This window comes from Canis aureus, chromosome 10, assembly GCF_053574225.1.
Source record: "Canis aureus isolate CA01 chromosome 10, VMU_Caureus_v.1.0, whole genome shotgun sequence".
In the NCBI taxonomy this organism is placed as follows: domain Eukaryota; kingdom Metazoa; phylum Chordata; class Mammalia; order Carnivora; family Canidae; genus Canis; species Canis aureus.
The window spans coordinates 63357826-63374837 of record NC_135620.1 but is presented as its reverse complement, the minus strand read 5'-3'; the positions used below and the strand labels follow the sequence as shown (position 1 = coordinate 63374837).

Below are 17012 nucleotides of genomic sequence, written 5' to 3'. Positions count from 1 at the left end.
AGCAGGTTCCATGCTGGGAGCCCAACGCAGGACTCAATCCCGGGACTCCAGGATCGCGCCCTGGGCCAAAGGCAGGCGCCAAACCGCTGAGCCACCCAGGAATCCCCTAGCATGTACAATCTATCTAGGGGATTGTGGAAGATACAAGGAAGGACCAGGCTGCAGAGGGCCTGGAGTAAGGCACTTGTCTCGGTCTGGTGGACAAGACACTGAAGGTTTGATAGCTAGGGAGTGGTCTGACCACAGCAATGGTTTGAGAAGGATAATGAGGGAGCTGTGTGAAAGGTAAAATGAAGAGAGAGCCAGAGGTAGAGAGAGAGACAAAGGGAGAGGAGAGAAAGACTAACCAGGGGATGCTAGATTTTTTTTCTAGAGTAAAGACCATGATGGGGGAGGGGCTGAGAGCCAAAAGCTATAAGAATGAAGAGAGCAGTGCTTAGTAAATTTACGAAATTCTTTTTTTTAAAGAACAATTTCTTTTCTTAAATAATTTATTTGCAATAAATTAATAGTTAAATAGCAAGCCCAATGTTAAAAACGCACGAAACACATTAACAAAAAAAAAATCTTTGGTTAATACATCTAATCACATTCTATAAAGCAGATTAATTCAATTTCAATTAAAAGGCATATGAAGATTACCGAATGCTGTTGTAAAGAGCATAGCAATAAGGTGCTTATCCATTTTCAATCCTAAAAAACTTAGAGGGTGAACAGGGCTGTAGAAAGGTTGGACACAGAGTCAGGAAATCAAGCACTAACTGTCCATGGGACCTCAGAAGGCCACTTCAGAACACTCTGGTCCTGTTTTCTCCTCTGTATATTGAGGAGTAAAACTAGCCAATCTAATGATCTATAAAAATCAATGACCTGGTTTCCAGAAGTTTCCAGTGCCCACAGGAGACTGAACATTTTTTTCAAGTAACGGAGTAGCATAAATGGCATAATCTGTCTAAACTTTTCTGTTTGGTTCAAATGATCCATAAAGAGATATGCCATCGGTGAGCTCTAATGTATTTTAACCATATATTCTTACTACTGCAATTACCAAGCCTTGACTATAAGACACCAAGGAAGACTACAGAGTAATTTTTTAATTAGCTTCCAGTCTCATGGATACCTTGCCAAAGGTTTTGGTCTATGTGTACCTACAATTCCTTTTGACAGTCACTTTAACCCAACACAACCTGATATACCAAAACCTAAGCTCACAAAATAAGAGGTGAATTAGATCAAGTAGTATTTTAACTGTTTATTCATTTATCAATGGAATTTCCTGCAGTTTCTTTAAGTCATTATCCCCCTCATATAGTTTAGTGATAACTCAATCTCCTCACGACTTTTCAGAAGCACCCTCTTACACGTCAGTGGAAAAGCCCCCTGTATACACAGACCTGGCTCCAATAGCAGAAAAGGGGGCATTCATTCTGAGGAGAGCAGTAAAATCCTGCATTCAGGCAAAGAGGTCCTCTGTGCCTTCCTCAGCAACATGTTAATATGAAGCTAATTTAAAAAACGCTGTCAAAAGTGTTATTTTGATTTAATGCCAGATGAGAGAGTAAGTAGTGTTTGATCGACAACTGTCATCAAAGCTTTGAGCTATACTATCAGTTGGTTTGGGGACAAATTTAAGTCCACATCACCTCATAGAAAGAAATGCACATTCAGAGGAAGGCTCCTAGAATCGGTGTGTATGTGTTTCCCTGGACTATTCTGGACCCATAGGAAGTGTACAGAATGCAGTTTAAAGGACCTAGAAGGAAAATATTGTTTGGAGAAATGCACTGGGCTACGAGTGTAAATGCTGTATAGATGTCAATGACATTATGACCTTGCTATCTCGGGGGAATGAGAATTTGAGGGAGCCTCATTGAGCTTTTTTCTGATCACCAAACCAAAGAAACTCACTTCAACCTTCCATAAGTCAATATCTTCTTTCTGGAGTAGCAGGAAATTTAAATTCCTCTGTTGTGTACACACTGAAAATCCATAATTGCAAATCCATCAATTTCCTACCTGTGGTTCAGAAGGTTTTAAAACCAAGGCTATGTCAAGAACTTTAGGGAAATCAAATGTCCCAGAGACCATCAAATGCTATTATTTGTATTCTGGGCTCAGCTATGGGATTCATCTTTGAATCCATCTTTGAATCCAATCATCAGGGTGGCACATGGTTGTGAGTACTTTTGCCAGATCCACACTGTTTCATTGACTAGTGGGTACAACCCCTCCCAGAATAGGATTGAGCTAATGCTCCATAGCAAGGAAGACAAATTACAAATTCATTAATTCATTAAAGTCTGGTATTACATTCCTATTGTCTACTCTAGATCTTTTGTTTAAACTAAGCTGTCAAATGAGTCGTTAAATGGTAACATTTGGATTTTCATAATTATATTTGAATTTTACAGGTCTTAAATAGCAGAAACTCAGGCTGAATGAAAAGTTTTAATGTCTGACATGTGCAACTAAGGGTTTAGATAACCTAGTTCAGCTGTTTTTCATAAGAAAACTATGAACTCTACTTCATAAATTATCAAGTCCTTTCCTCTCACAGATATAATCCACCTTTTGGCTTTAGAGATAACACATATATAAATGGCTCAACACAGGCAACACTTCGTATTTCCACAGGGATAAGGGATACAGAGCTCTTCCACATGTATTGGCCATGTTCCTGTAATCCTCACAGGTCAGGAGGGTCTTTTCCCTGAACTTCCGCAGGGAGTTCATGTTGGTTTCCATGAGGGTTGTCTTCACATTCATCAACCTTATTTCATTCACCCTCCATCACATATATCTCATTTTTCAAAACAAACTTTAAAATACATTTCGAAAAAAAAAAATACATTTTGAGGGAAGCATTTTCTACTCATCCATCTGAGATCTGTTATGAGAAAACTCCTTCCTTGTATTGAAAACAAATTGAGTAAAGCGGTGGTTTTCAAACCTGTGTTTAACCTATGTTTTTTTTCTTCTTTTTTCTTTTTTTTCCCCCACAAACAACATGTTATGCAGATCCTGGATAAATAAAATAGAGGTGGGTTGCTCTGCCTGAAAGGCCCGGGCTGGTGGCAGACTCCAAAGCCTCATAGCCCCTTTCCAGCTCAGCTGTCCCTGAGCCATCTCCTGTGGAACTTAAATTCATGCCTCACAAATTATTCATCAAGTTGATACCAGAACATGCAAAAGGCTGTCGACGGCCAGTGGCTTCTGAGCAAGTGCTGCCCTGGGTGATTACAGCCAGAGCCCCACTACACAACTTTGGGGCTTGGGTCAAGTGAAGGAACCTGGTAGTCACCAAGAAGAGTCCTGTCCGGCAGGTGGGATCCTTGGGGGAAGAGTCCCAGAATGTTTCCCTGAGCAGCCACTCCCGTTTGCTGCAGGGTTTGCTCCCCTAAAACCTTGACCAGGAAGTTGATATATCTCATTGCCAGGCGAAGTGTTTCATTTTTGCTTAGCTTTTTGTCTGGAGGGTGAGTGGGGATGAGCTTCCTCAGCTTGGCAAAGGCACTGTTGACATTCTGCTGCCTCCACCGCTCCCTGGTGTTGGTGAAGATCTTCCTGGTCATGTTTGAAGTCCTGAGACAGGAAAGAGAAAGGGCCCAGTACTGTGTAAGAGACGGTGGGTATCACCTGTCCTGCCAAGAATTTGAGATGTTAGATCTTTTTGAACCAGGTTTTAGGAAATTCCACTTCCTCATTTTTAGGTTTGTGGGTTTTTTTTTTTTGGGGGGGGGGGGTTGGTGATGGTGGCTTTTGTTTTTCCTTTTTTTTTTTTTTTTTTAATCTTCCTTTTGACAACGGAAGAAAATGTGGCAGAAGAAGGGATAGGGTCAGAACAATACCCTTCAGCCTTTTTCTCCCTCCCTGTTCTGGAGCCCCCATCACAAGGTGGTTTTATCCCAGTAACCCCACTACTTCCTTTGGAACTAACTCTTCATAACTGTTCAGAATTAGGCATAGCATAGGATTTAGTATTGTGCAAACAAAATATATAGTCAGCCAACAGGGAGTTAAATATGAATTCTCAAAAAATAAAAGCTCTAACCCTAGGCTTCACTAATAAGATAATTTGAGGAATGAGGACATTAACACAGCTCTCCTCTTAAGACAGCAGACCTCACCTGGAGGGTTGGGCCTCACTGTGCAAAATCTAAAATATCCAGACTGGACCACAATTAGAGGAGGGTGAACAGAGTGATGAAGAGTTGTGAAACCCTATTGTATGAAAAACAGAAGTGGGGATATTTGGTGTAAGAAGAAGACAAGACAAGGGGCAAGTGAGGGTGGCAATTTGCCACAGATGCTGTAGAAGATATTCAGGCCTCCACAAGCCTGCACTTGGGTTGCCTTTCCAACCCCAGGCAGCTTGGATTAACATGTGTTAATGGGAATGTAGATGATGCATCAGCAAACAAACCTCTCTATGATCTCAGCGTGTGGTGGACATTGAGCACCCATGCTCTACTCTTGAAATAGGAACACCGTCATCCCTATCGAAACTGTGTGTGGTAAGAAGCAGTGCACTCACCGGTCCCTGTAATCCTGGAGGAAGGTACAGCAGGAGTTCAACATAGAGGAAAAGCCACCTTGTCCCTCCAAGGGTGTGTGTTCTGGTCAAAGCACCAAACACTAACCAGCTGTGAAGCGCTGCCTAAGTCACTTCACCAGCCTGAGCCTCAATTCCTCAGCTATACGACGGGTGTAATTATACCATCCTTTCCTCACAGCTTGTTGTAAGGATTAAATGGAATACTACACGTGAAAGCATTCTGTGAACTATAAACTAAGGAAAATAAGAGCAAACAGAGCATTTGCTTTGTGCCAGGCACTGTTTTTTTGTGCATTAACTCATGCTCTATACATACGCAAGCAGCGTTGGCTGTAGTGACAGTACTGTAGACACTGTCGGGATTGGCCAAGAGACGCTGACATATTCCAGAAGTCATTTCACTACATTGTGTGCTGGTATCTCTGCCCTTCTGTAGGAACCAAATGATGATCTCAATTAATTAGAACAAGTCACTGTTACCACCAAGCCCTGACCCTACAGGGATCAGTCACCAATGGAAGCACCTATACAGTGGTTAAGAACACAGGCTTCGGAGCCAGAACCTTGTTTTGGCTTTTGGTTCTGCTCTTTAGCTGTCGGACCCTGAGCAATCTACTTAAACTCTCTATGTATCAAACGCCTCATAAGTAAAGGGGGACTCAGGGCACCATCTGTAAGGACACATAAAATGATCCACGTAAACCATTTTAGCAAAGTGTTCGGCACACAGTAAGTGGTCAATAAATATTAGATAATTACAATCACCATCTCTACAAATAAAACAGGGAAAAGTAAATGTTTATTGCAACTTAGCATTTTTTTTTTTCTGATACAGAAGCTACGTGCAGTAGAAAATGTCTGAGCTTGATTTATGTATTTGTCTGTTCTGCTCTATATGTCTACGGACACGCGCACGCGCATATGTGTGTGTGTGTGTGTGTGTGTGTGTGTGCAAAATACCTGGAAGGATTCAGGTCAAACTGTTGATAGTGGTTCCTTAAGGGAGGACAGTGGGTTGGGGGAAGATAGAAAAAGAAGATGAGTGTGTTTTGTTATAGTTGAGTAATATTTTACATTTTTTAAAGGATTTTATTTATATTCATGAGAGACACACAGAGAGAGGCAGAGACACAGGCAGAGGGAGAAGCAGGCTCCCTGTGGGGAGCCCAATGTGGGATTTGATCCCAGTACCCTGGGATCACAACCTGAGCCCAAAGCAGATGCTCAATCACTGAACCACCCAGCTGCCCCAATATTTTACATTTTTATAATAAGAAAGGTCTCACATATTATTTGCTTCATAATAGACAAAAACTAAGAAAGTTTATGTGCTTTAATGTAGAAAGACCTGGTTTTAAATTTCAGCTCCCAATTTCTTAGTTATATGATTCTGAGAAAATCAGTTAACTACTGTAGCCTCAATTTCTTCTCTGGAAAATGGAAATGAAGCCATCATCAGGGTTCTTGTGAGGATTCAATAATATGTTATGTGAAGTATATAATATATAAATGAGATACTATGTGCCTGCTATAAAGGTGCTTAATAAATAACAAGCATTCTCTTCCTTATACATATGATAAGTGTCATTACTCCAAAGAATAGCATTTTTCAATCATCTGTATGGTCCCAGGACATTTCTCCATCCCTGTTCTTGTGGCCTTTCCTGCTTCTATCTGGGTTGGGTGCTGTGCTGAGAACCCAGTGGTAAGAAAACATGGCAGCCCAAGCTCACTGGCTGGCCTCAGGCTCCCTCCACCAGCCACTCAGGTCCACTTCCTTTCTCTGTGAAGACATTCTTAGTAGGACCCATAATCCAATTACAATCATATGCACTCCGAGCTTAGGTAACAACACTTACTGACCCTATGTGTCTGACACTCTACTGGCTGCTGGACACTGGGAAACCAATGTCTTGTGAATGGACAGCGAAACAGGGGCTATAGAAGCACAGAAGCAGCTTCTACCCAAGTGTTCTAGGGGCCTTCCCGGCATACCATGTGTCCTTCCAAACTGAAGGGGGTGAACTAGGTGATCCCAAAGGCCTCTTTCTGCTCTAAAATGCCACAGTGCACAGCCTATTAATAGTCTTTGATCTAACTCATTTCCAAATAACCTAATCCTTCATCTGCAATGAAAAATATGAGTGCCGTCAGAACTATAGCCAATTAAAACTAAAATATCACAGTTTGAACCTAAATCAAGGGATTTTAGATAGAAAACTATTCAGTTTTGTTTACACCACGAGGCTGGCTGCTTTGCAGCCAGGACTGTAGGAGCAAAGTTACTTTCAAGCTTTTCTTGTCAAAGGAGGGTTTAGCTCACTCACTAAGTCAACTCTACTTCCTTATGTGTGGGGGACGGGGACGGGGGCGGGGGGGGGTGGGGCAGTAGTGGTCCTTTTCAAGCTGGGAAGAGAAAGATTAAGCAGGATAAACTAACTGGTGTTCTCTTCTAAGAGGGCTCAATCCTATTGTGCTAGAAGCAGACAGAGGAAATAAGGAGAGGAAAAGATGGGCTTCGGCTTCAGAAATGTAGCCTGCAGTCCTAGAAGAAGCTTAATAATGCCTTGTTGATTTAGCCTCAAGGGTGTTACTCTCCTCCACAGGGGGAAATAGAAATCAGGTCTTTAACAAGCTGGGAAAATTCAAAGTAGTGGTCACTGGAAAATACCGAACTACTTATTAAATCAAAGTAAATTGCATTTAGTGTTTTACCAGTTGTAAGGCCCGATTACTGCTAAGCTTGATCTCAGAATAATTTAAGAGCTTAAAAAAATACACCAGATGCTGCAAAATCAGAAAACACCTGATAGATGTCAAAAAAGAAGTAAAGCATGCTGTCCCTGGGTCACACGGGGAATTGGTGGCATGGCCTGTGTCTCATGCCTCTCTATGTATGCATCTTTGTCACCACTGACTCCTGCTGGGTCAGGATACATAAACTTTTTGTGGCATGGATTCTTTTGGCAGACTGGGGAAGTCTAGGGGAGGACTCTATCCCAGGACAATGATTTTAAATCATTTTCACAAAGTGAAAAGCTTTTGGTTCCCTTCTCAAAATAATTATTTTAAATGCATGAGTTGAAATACATAGACGTATAAAAATAATCCATTATCATTAATAATTCTTAAAATAATTTTAAAATGCAATATAGTAGTAATGTGCTTTGTTTTTAACACATTAAATGACTTGTTACCATAATTTCTACACCATGATATATAAGCAAAAGATCTGCAACATATGTGAGAGGAAGGTATTTATGATTTTTGTTGGTGACATTGTCACCTGTACTACTTTTTATTACCCACATTTGTAAATAAAGGAAAGGCTAAATTTAGATGAAAGGTTACTAGAAGTAAAAATGTAAATTCTCCCCATCCAAATACACAGAGCCCCTGATTTCTATTTACATCCGTCTGGTTGGATAGGTGTCATGGACCTGGGATTAGGAACACCTGGGCAGGGGGAATGTAATGGTAAATATAATAGGAATATATATAGTTGGACACAAACTTCCCTCTCTTATATTGTCCTCACTGAAGATAACAGGTTACCAAAGAAAAGAATGACAATTATGCCCCCACAGAAAGTAGCCAATGCCCCCAATAGGGATTGCTGCTTTTCTGTGACAGTGGTCTCTGGACACAGAGTCCAGGTCAACAAGAAAAGGGTGCAGCCCAGGCTCACAGCTAACATTCCTGCAGTGGCCTGTCCCAGGCAGTCAGATCATGTGGCTCTTTGTTCATAAGACTTTAAATTCCTCATTCTTTCATTTGGTCATATGTATTTGTCTCTTCGTCCATCTTTTTCTCGAAAATAAGTGAAAACAGTCTCCAGAAGGAGAGAAAGGTGATTTACATAGACAGGTTAAGGGAAGATGCCTAACCTCCCACACTGGGCATAGCGTTGCCTTTTGAAATCAGTACAGAAGTAATCACATGCTCTTCCAAGAAAAAACAAAACAAAACAACCAACAAACGAGCTGTCCGTAGGTGCATAAAGTAAAACACAGAAGGTTCTCTATCTATACCTTCAATCTGATCGCCCAGCAGTAGCCAGTCTGGTGTGTGTACTTTATACATAACACATATGTCCTTTAAATATCAGAACACACACTATTATGCAAACTACTTTCCTCCTTAGACACCTCCGCATGTTGATGTTCTAATAAATGCGTTTCCCTGAGTAGCAAGCAGTCTTTGGGTGGGCACCCGCCTGCTGCACCTGAATCCTCTGCCAGCCCCGCCCCACCTGCGGCCCTCGCCCCTTCACTTCCCGACTCTTCCCTTGGCCTGCAGCGCCGGGGGGGGCAGCTCGGCCTGGAGCTGGGCACCTGCAGCTGCGGAGTCGGCACCTGCAGCTGCGGAGTTGGCACCTGCAGCTGCGGAGCTGGGCACCTGAACCTGCAGAGTCAGCACCTGCAGCTGCGGAGCTGGGGACCTGCACCTGCGGAGTCGGCACCTCCACCTGCGGAGCTGGGGACCTGCACCTGCGGAGTCGGCACCTCCACCTGCGGAGCTGGGGACCTGCACCTGCGGAGTCGGCACCTGCAGCTGCGGAGCTGGGGACCTGCAGCTGCGGGCGAGTCGCTCACCGGGACGGGACGCCGCCGCAGCGGCCCTGGCAGGAGCCGCGGGGGGACCTCCAGCAGCACCCACCCAGGTGGGGCGGCCTGGCCGACCGCGCAGGGCATCGCTTTGCTCCCCCGGAGCCGCGTCCCCCCCGCCCCGACCTCGGAGCCCCCCCCAGGGCTTCCATTGAGTCCTCGGCCCTCCGAGCCCCCGCGCCCCCGGGGCCGACGCACCTCCTCGCGGAGCCGGGAGCCGGGAGCCGGGAGCCGCAGCCTCGCTGGCCGTGTGCGCCCTCGCCGGGACGCGCGCCTCCGCCTCCGCCGCCGCCGCCGCCGCCGCCGCCGCCGCCGCCTTTATAGGACGCGGCCCTTTGTCTCCGGGCCCCTCGGGGCCTGCCCGCCGCCGCCGCGCGCCCCTCCCGCGCCCCTCCCGCGCCCCGCGCCCGCAGGACGAGGCTCCCGCCGAGAGGGCCGGGGGCGCCAGGGGCCGGGAAGCACGGCGACCCCGGCCCAGCGCGGAGCAGGTTACTCAGCGCCCTGCCCACGGGGCTTCCCGCCTCCACACCTGCCCTCTCGGTCTACACTCCAGCATCACTCAACGACCCAGTTGGGATTCCTGTGGCTTCTGGCTCAAAGCCCTTATGCGGCTCTCCATTTCACTCAGAATTAACCTGAAGTCTTCACGAGGGCCCCTAAGACCCCCTTTACCTGCCTGTTCCTTCTCTCCCCCAGGTTTAGTCGACTGTAGCCACTCTGACCTTTGTTGTTTCAGGAACGTACCCAACGCACTCCCGCCTCAGGGCCTTTGCACTGTTTTCGCTGCCTGAAACACTCTGCCTCCAAGTTACCCACGTAGTTTCCCACCCCCACCTCACCTCCTTTCATCCATTGCACGGTTATTACTGAGCACCTACTATGGTCCACCCTGTACAGGTGCCGGGAGACAACTTCAAACAAAACACACAAATCTCTGCCCTCAAGAAACTGACATTCTTCCTGTCTTTGGTCAAATGTCACCTTTTATTTTTTTTTAAAGATTTTATTTATTTATTTATTTATTCATGAGAGACACAGAGAGAGAGAAAGAGGCAGAAGCAGGCTCCATGCAGGGAGCCTGACGTGGGACTGGATCCCGGGTCCCCAGGATCACACCCTGGGCCAAAGGCAGGCACCCAACCACTGAGCCACCCAGGGATTCCCCCAAATGTCACCTTCTTATGAAGATTCTGAGAACGACATCTAAAATTGCACCTTCACATACATAAGGACTTTTCATCCTCCTGCCCTGCTTTATTCTCTCTTTAGTGCTCCTTTCCGTTTAGCAATATTTTACTTATTTACTTCATCTGTCTCCTCCCAACCCCAGTGAATAGGCATTCATCAAACATTGGCTGAATAATGAATGGGTAAGTAAAGAATTTCTAGATATCACATTCTCTAAAGGACCCAGCATGGGATTTAAAATCATAAATTCACAATACATTATAGTTTCATGGATAAAAGTGAAGGACTCTGGAGTTGCTGCCCAAATTGAAATCCCTGGTCTACCCCCTTATGTGACCCTAGGCAAATTATATAACTTCTCCCTGCCTCAGTCTCCTCATCTGTAAAATAGGACTATTTAAAATAGGACTGTTGTAACAACAATAGGACTATAAGGACAACTACTGGCTCCCTTTCCTGGGAGATTATATAACCCCACCCATGTGCTGGACAGTGCCTCCCTGTAGGTGGTGGGAGGGGATTTCTCTGCCCACATCCTGGCTTGGCCATGAGACTTGCATCAGCCAACAGAGTGTGGGCAGACCTGACATCTGCAGTGATGGAGGGGAAGCTCTAAGAGTGATTCCTAGTTGGGCTGTCATGAGAAATGTTTGGGGTTGGGGTTGCTCTTTCAGCCTGACAGCCATAGAGCAAAGCCATAACCAACCACAGCCCTCATGTAACATGAGCGAGGAGTCAATCTTCACTGTTTTAAGCAAGCCTCACTGAGACTCTGAGATTGTTTGTCCCTCTTCATATATATGTATTTATTATATTTTTATTATATTTCTTATTATAAATTTTTTAAAAAGCTTTTGTGTGAATTGTTAGAGTTTCCAGAAGCAAGAAGGTGAAGAAAACACTACATCTGCATTCAAGGAGTTCACAGCTTTTGGGAGGGAGAGGCATGGCCATAATGACTAAATACAAGAGAGTCCTGAGTGCTAGAGAGTGTGAACAAGATTCTAACAGGAGGATCAGAGATTGCTTGTGAGGGGGATGGCATTTAAACCCGGCCCTGAGGCAGGGCTGCCTCTGACATCTGTGGGATCCAGGACAAAGGTACAGATGGAGACTTCTGAGCCATCCCCATTCTTTCCCCACTGCCCAGCTCTGTTCTGCTCGGTGAAGGGCTTTGTGTATATGATGTGGACTCCCAGCCCACACGGACCTAAGGAAGAACCCTGTGCAGGCTCTGAAAATAGGCTCAGGGCCATTTGAGCAGAAATTCAGGGAGTCCTAGATACACAGAGTGTGGTCTAAATCCAGGGGTCCTGGATACCCAGAATGGGATCTAGAATGTAGGAAATGGGCACCCGCTGGGTACTGGAGAAGAACTAATACGGAGTCATCTAAAGCACATCTAAAAAGGCAGGAGTTACAGTTGCCTGGGTACGTGGGCAGAAGGGTGGGAAAGACTGAAGGAATTACACAGGTAGGAGTGGAGGAGAAGCCAATCCATGTGAAGCCAGCTGCATGGATTGAAGATGATGAGAATGATATGTTTAGGTTTACAGGTTCCAACACTCATCTGGTAGCAATGCAAAGGATGGAACGGGAGTGGGGAGTGAGTTGGAGAAAATTGATCAACTTGTGCACAAAGGGGGCCCTTAGAAACACACTTTGATATTTCCAGATGATATTTCCATCCTCCATTTGTCCTCTTTCTGCCCTTCTGTCTGCTTTGTGGGCTGTGGAAGGGGAACTGCAGATTCCCAGTGCCCATGTTTTTCTACCAAGCCCTGTGACATCACTATTCTGATAGACCGCGTATTATATTTTTTAAAAGATTTTATTTATTTATTCATAGACACAGAGAGAGGCAGAGACACAGGCAGAGGAAGAAGCAGGCTCCATGCAGGGAGCCCGATGTGGGACTCCATCCTGGGTCCCCAGGATCACACCCCAGGCTGCAGGCGGTGCCCAACAGTTGTGCCACCGGGGCTGCCCTAGACCGTGTATTATATTTTAAACCAAGAACCCATATTACCCTTCATCTTAGCCAAAAACCTTAGCAAATGTATTTGCTTAGTGGCATAGTCTGTGATTGCTAAAAAAAAAAGGGGGGGGGGTGGCAGCCTGAGTGGCTCAGCAGTTAAGCGCCGCCTTCAGCCCAGGGTGTGATCCTGGAGTCCTGGGATCTAATCCCACGTCCGGCTCCATGGAGCCTGCTTCTCCCTCTGCCTGTGTCTCTGCCTCTCTCTCTCTCTGTCTCTCGTGAATAAATAAATAAAATCTTTTTTAAAAATGTCGCAACTGGGTAGCAAGGGCAGAAATGTGTGATGCCAAATGAAACAATAAGCTGTGGAGTGGGATCTGTGCACAACTGGACAAGAACTGACAGGAGGGCAAAGATTACAGAGAAAGAGACCCAACTATACTGGCACACTGGGACCAGGGTCGACATTTGCTTTCTTCTCAAAACTGTCTTACACGTTATTGTTGCCTTTATTTTTAAAATGGGGAAACATTTTTCGGTGCCCCATTCCACTGGCAGTGATTCTTCCGATGATGGGCGCTCTTCCATCCCGGTCTCCCAGTGCTGAGAGTTAGGGGCTAGGTCCCGTCCCCCAGGGGAAGGGGTTGAAGGAGGAATTTACATAATCCGATTATTGAGGGATTAAGTTTGGGCAGCTAAACGCCTCTGTGTGCTTGAGCTAAAACCCTTACTATTCATGGCTCTCACTGCCCCCTGGAGAGACTGCACCTGCAGACTCCTGGCGAGGGAAGGGTAGGCCGCTAGGAGAGCCGGGTTCTACTGGCTTAATTGATCTGTCTGGATTAGCCTGTGAATCCTGGACCTCTAGTCCTGTGTGCAGGGGTTGTCAGCTTCAGGAGAGACCAAACCTGAGGTTTGCAGAAGGGATTTCTGTCATCCCAGGTGGTTGTGAGCCAAGGTCATTTTGGCTGGAGGTCAAGCATCAGCCTTACCTCTCCAGTCTTAAAACTCCTTCCTCCCTACTCCATCCATCCATCCATCCATCCATCCATCCATCCATCCATCCATCCTTTCTTCCACCCATTGTGTCCGCAACCATCAATTTATTCATTGCATGAAATAGCTGGTTCTTGATAGTTAATAGAATCCACTAGTAAATCCTTTTAGGTAGGTTTTGTTCCTTCAAGTGTTCTCTCTTAGGTTAATTTTGGTACTTTTCAGAATCATTAACAAAGTGTTATATACAGCTATTCAACGATTTTTAAAATATATATATATATATCTGATGGCACCTGGGTGGCTTAGTCATTAAGTGTCTGACTTCAGCTCAGGTCATGATTTCAGGGTCCGGCGATTGAGCCCCAAGTCCAGGTTCCCTGCTTAATGGGGAGTCTGTTTCTCCCACCCCTCTGCACCTCCCCCATTTGTGCTATCAAATAAATAAAATCTTAAAAAGATGAAAATTTAAAAATATATCTGTATCTGTGTTGCTTTCCTCATTCCTCATGTTGTTGTTCATGACTTCTTGATTAGCTTTGCAGAAGCTTATACATTTTATTGTTTTTGAAAACTACCTCTGTGTTCCAACACTTTTATGATTTTCTAATGTATTAATGTCTACTCTATGTTTTTAAATCTGCCCTTTCTCATTTGCTTATGCTTATTTTGTTTTCTCTCCACATCCCATTCTTAGATTGAATGCTTATTTTATTAATTTTCTGGCTATGAATTATATTCTGATATATCTTTGGTGTCATTCTGTGTTTCCATTTATGCTATCACTGTCATTAGTTTCTAACATCTGTTGTTTATTTTAATTTTTCTTTTTGAAGGTGCTTTTAAAATTTCTTTATCATTGTATCTTTTGGTAACAATTTACTATTAATTTCTAATTTCACTGTGGTATAGTCAAAGATACACTGTATATTCTTTTGTTTGGGATATTTATTGAGAGCTTTCTCTTTGGTAAAACATGATCAACTGTTATAAATGATCCATTAGCAATAAAAAGGAGGTAAATATCCTGTTTGAAAAATAAAATGTTTTTATATACAACCATTAACATAATCCTTCACATCCTTTTGGTCTATTTTAATCTATTTGACAGAGTTGTATGAAAATCTCCCTCTATTATTTCATATCTGTTCCTTCCTTTCAGTTTTTCCAGAAGAGTTTGCTTTAGATCTTTATATTTTAAGATACAATGCATTTGACACATGAAGACTCAGTGAAGTTTTATTGATTTAGAGAACTATACTCCATATCAATATAAAAATGGTTCTCTTTGCTTTGCTTTTTGTCATGAATTTTATATTAATACAACCTACTTTGCATTTTCCAAAAAAAACTGTGCTTGTTCTTTTACAGTTAATTTGAAGCTGTGTGGGTATGACTCTTGGTCATAGGTTTTATCCTTCTGTGAAACTTTATTTGGTTAATTAAAATTCTTTTGACTCTGGTTTTTTAAAAGTGCCCCATCACCATGGTGAATTCTTCAAAGCAAATCTCATTCTAGTTTACTTGCTTATTGGCTTGCCTGTTATACACTGTAAATGTCAAGAGGGCAAGGACTTAGCTTTGTTAATCACTAAACCCCACAGTGTTCACTGCACATAAAAGCTGCTTGATAAGACATTTGTTGAATGAATGCAAGACAGCGCTGACTCATTTCTCCAAACAGCTGCCTCCAGCCTGCCCTGCTTTCTGTCAGAAGACACATAGCTTGTTTCTATGAAACGAATGCTTCCAAGGCCATGGGACAGGTTTGGGTGATTTTTTTTAATTAATTAATTAATTATTTATTTATTTATTTATTTATTTATTATTTATTTTTTTTTGGGAGGGGTGATTGTTTTTTAAGGAGAAGAGAAGAACATTCTGGCTGCTGTACACAGAGGGGTGAGAAACAATGTGAGGAGACTAGCTAGCAGGTTGTGACAGGAGAGCGGATGCTGCTTGACCTAGGGGGTGATATCAAGCACCAACTGGGGGCCAGGTGTCAAATTCTCTATCCCATTATTTAGCACTAAGTACTAGGTGTCATGCAAAGCATTACACACACTTTTTCCATTTAATATGAGAAATTATATATCTTGATTATAAAATTACATAACAAGTTATCATCCTTGACAAAACAAAATATTGCTCCCAAACAAGTGAAATACTAAAAAGTATGCCCAAAGAAGCAAGACTTCACTTGCAGCTGACTCTGTTTTACTAGTGGTCCTTGGACAAATATCTTCCCAGAGCCAGCAGAGGCTGTAAATCCTCATGGACATTAATGTCACTTCATTCACAGGACCCATAGAGCCACTTAGTGATTAGCTTACCTCCTCAGATGCTCTTCCTGCCTCCCCTTCTTCGACCTCCTGCAAATAAAAAAGTAATAAAGCAAGCGGGTGCAGACGAAAGCAGGTGATGTAAGAAACCAGGGCATCTGGAGGGAGAAATAAGCTGACATGGCCTCATCTCTACTAGAGCGCTGGGAAGGGTGCTGGCTGAGTGAGAGCTTTGGTCTTCTGTCATAAGGAAAGAGAGATCTGGCTGCTTTCTCATCATTTTCGGACTTTCCTGAGGTTGTTTCCTAGTTTGGCCAGAAAAGGAAAGATAGTAGAATCTGCAGACCAGAGTCTCTGATGTACACTAGTCTTGCGGCCCTGGACATACTCACAGATAGAAACAATAAAGGAAAAAATGGTATTGATATATAAGGAAACAAATGTGCTGTCCACTGAGGTTTTCCCTGCAGCTTACAGTGACTTTAGTTGACAAAAGAAGAGGACAATATTACTCGGTAAACAAAGTTATCCTTACTTGGAAGATTGCCATAGCCTGCCAGACATCCTGCATTTCAGAAGCAGTCAACGTTGAATCTCAGTGGTGGTCCTCAACTGGATCCAAACCTAAGGCCCTGTTTGAATAAAGAAGAGGGGAAGGGTGGGTGATCCATCTACAATCAGATTTGCAAAGATTTCCTGCACTGTTGTAACACTGTCTTCTTGATGCCTTTTCTCATTTCCTGTTTTCTCTGTCTGCTGTCTAATCTTGTGCTTTGCCTGGGACAAGTGCAATGATAAGGCTACTGGTTCGGATTGCAAGTAGAGGAATTTATAAATTGCTTTCCAGACCCATGCTGCTTTGAAACTTTCTCAATTAAACTGGCTACTTGACTTAAGAAACAAAAAGCTGATAGAATTGCCAACCCCCCCCCCCCATATTTTACCTTTCTGAGGCTGTTTTCTATAACATGGGAATAACAAATACTCACTTTGCTATGAATTAAGTGCAATAAAGTATTAAGAAACACCAAGTGGGTGACAGCTCAAAGAAGGCCTTTGCTATGGCTGCAGAGGCAGGCTGACTGCCTGAATCCTCATTCCTACACTAGTCTCCCAGTTCCAATATTCTCATGTGAGTTGGAAACATTAGCTTCATGGCTTATTGTGAAGATTCAGTGAATGATTTGGAGTAAATGCTTAAAAATGGTGAGAATAGGCATCTAATAAAAATCATAGCCGCTCAATACATTGTGTTTTCATTTTCATTGCCAGAAAAACCCTATCCAAAAACTAAATGGAGAGTCTGAACACATGCTTCTAATATCGTTCAAAGGGCACTTTTTTCCTTTCATTTGCCCCCCCCCCGCCCCCCCCCCCCCCCCCCCAGCTATCCTGGCTCCCACTTC

General features: G+C 43.8%; 1 protein-coding gene across 6 annotated transcripts in view; it reads right to left on the bottom strand.

Annotated features, from left to right (window-relative positions):
• Positions 1–2429: 2429 nt before the first annotated feature.
• Positions 2430–17012, bottom strand: part of TAL2 (TAL bHLH transcription factor 2) — a 70891-nt gene continuing 56308 nt past the window's right edge. For 4 of the 6 annotated variants that reach the window (XM_077912795.1, XM_077912797.1, XM_077912794.1 and 1 more), the window contains exons 2-4: positions 16142–16238; positions 15658–15696; positions 2430–3582 (exon numbers count right to left, since the gene is read on the bottom strand). In XM_077912795.1, coding sequence (XP_077768921.1) covers positions 3255–3582; positions 15658–15696; positions 16142–16170 — 396 coding nt within the window. In that variant the 5' untranslated portion in view covers positions 16171–16238 and the 3' untranslated portion in view covers positions 2430–3254. Of the gene's footprint in view, positions 3637–9360; positions 9456–15657; positions 15697–16141; positions 16239–17012 lie in introns of those variants that run through there. The other 2 variants (XM_077912798.1, XM_077912799.1) reach the window with 2 other exon arrangements.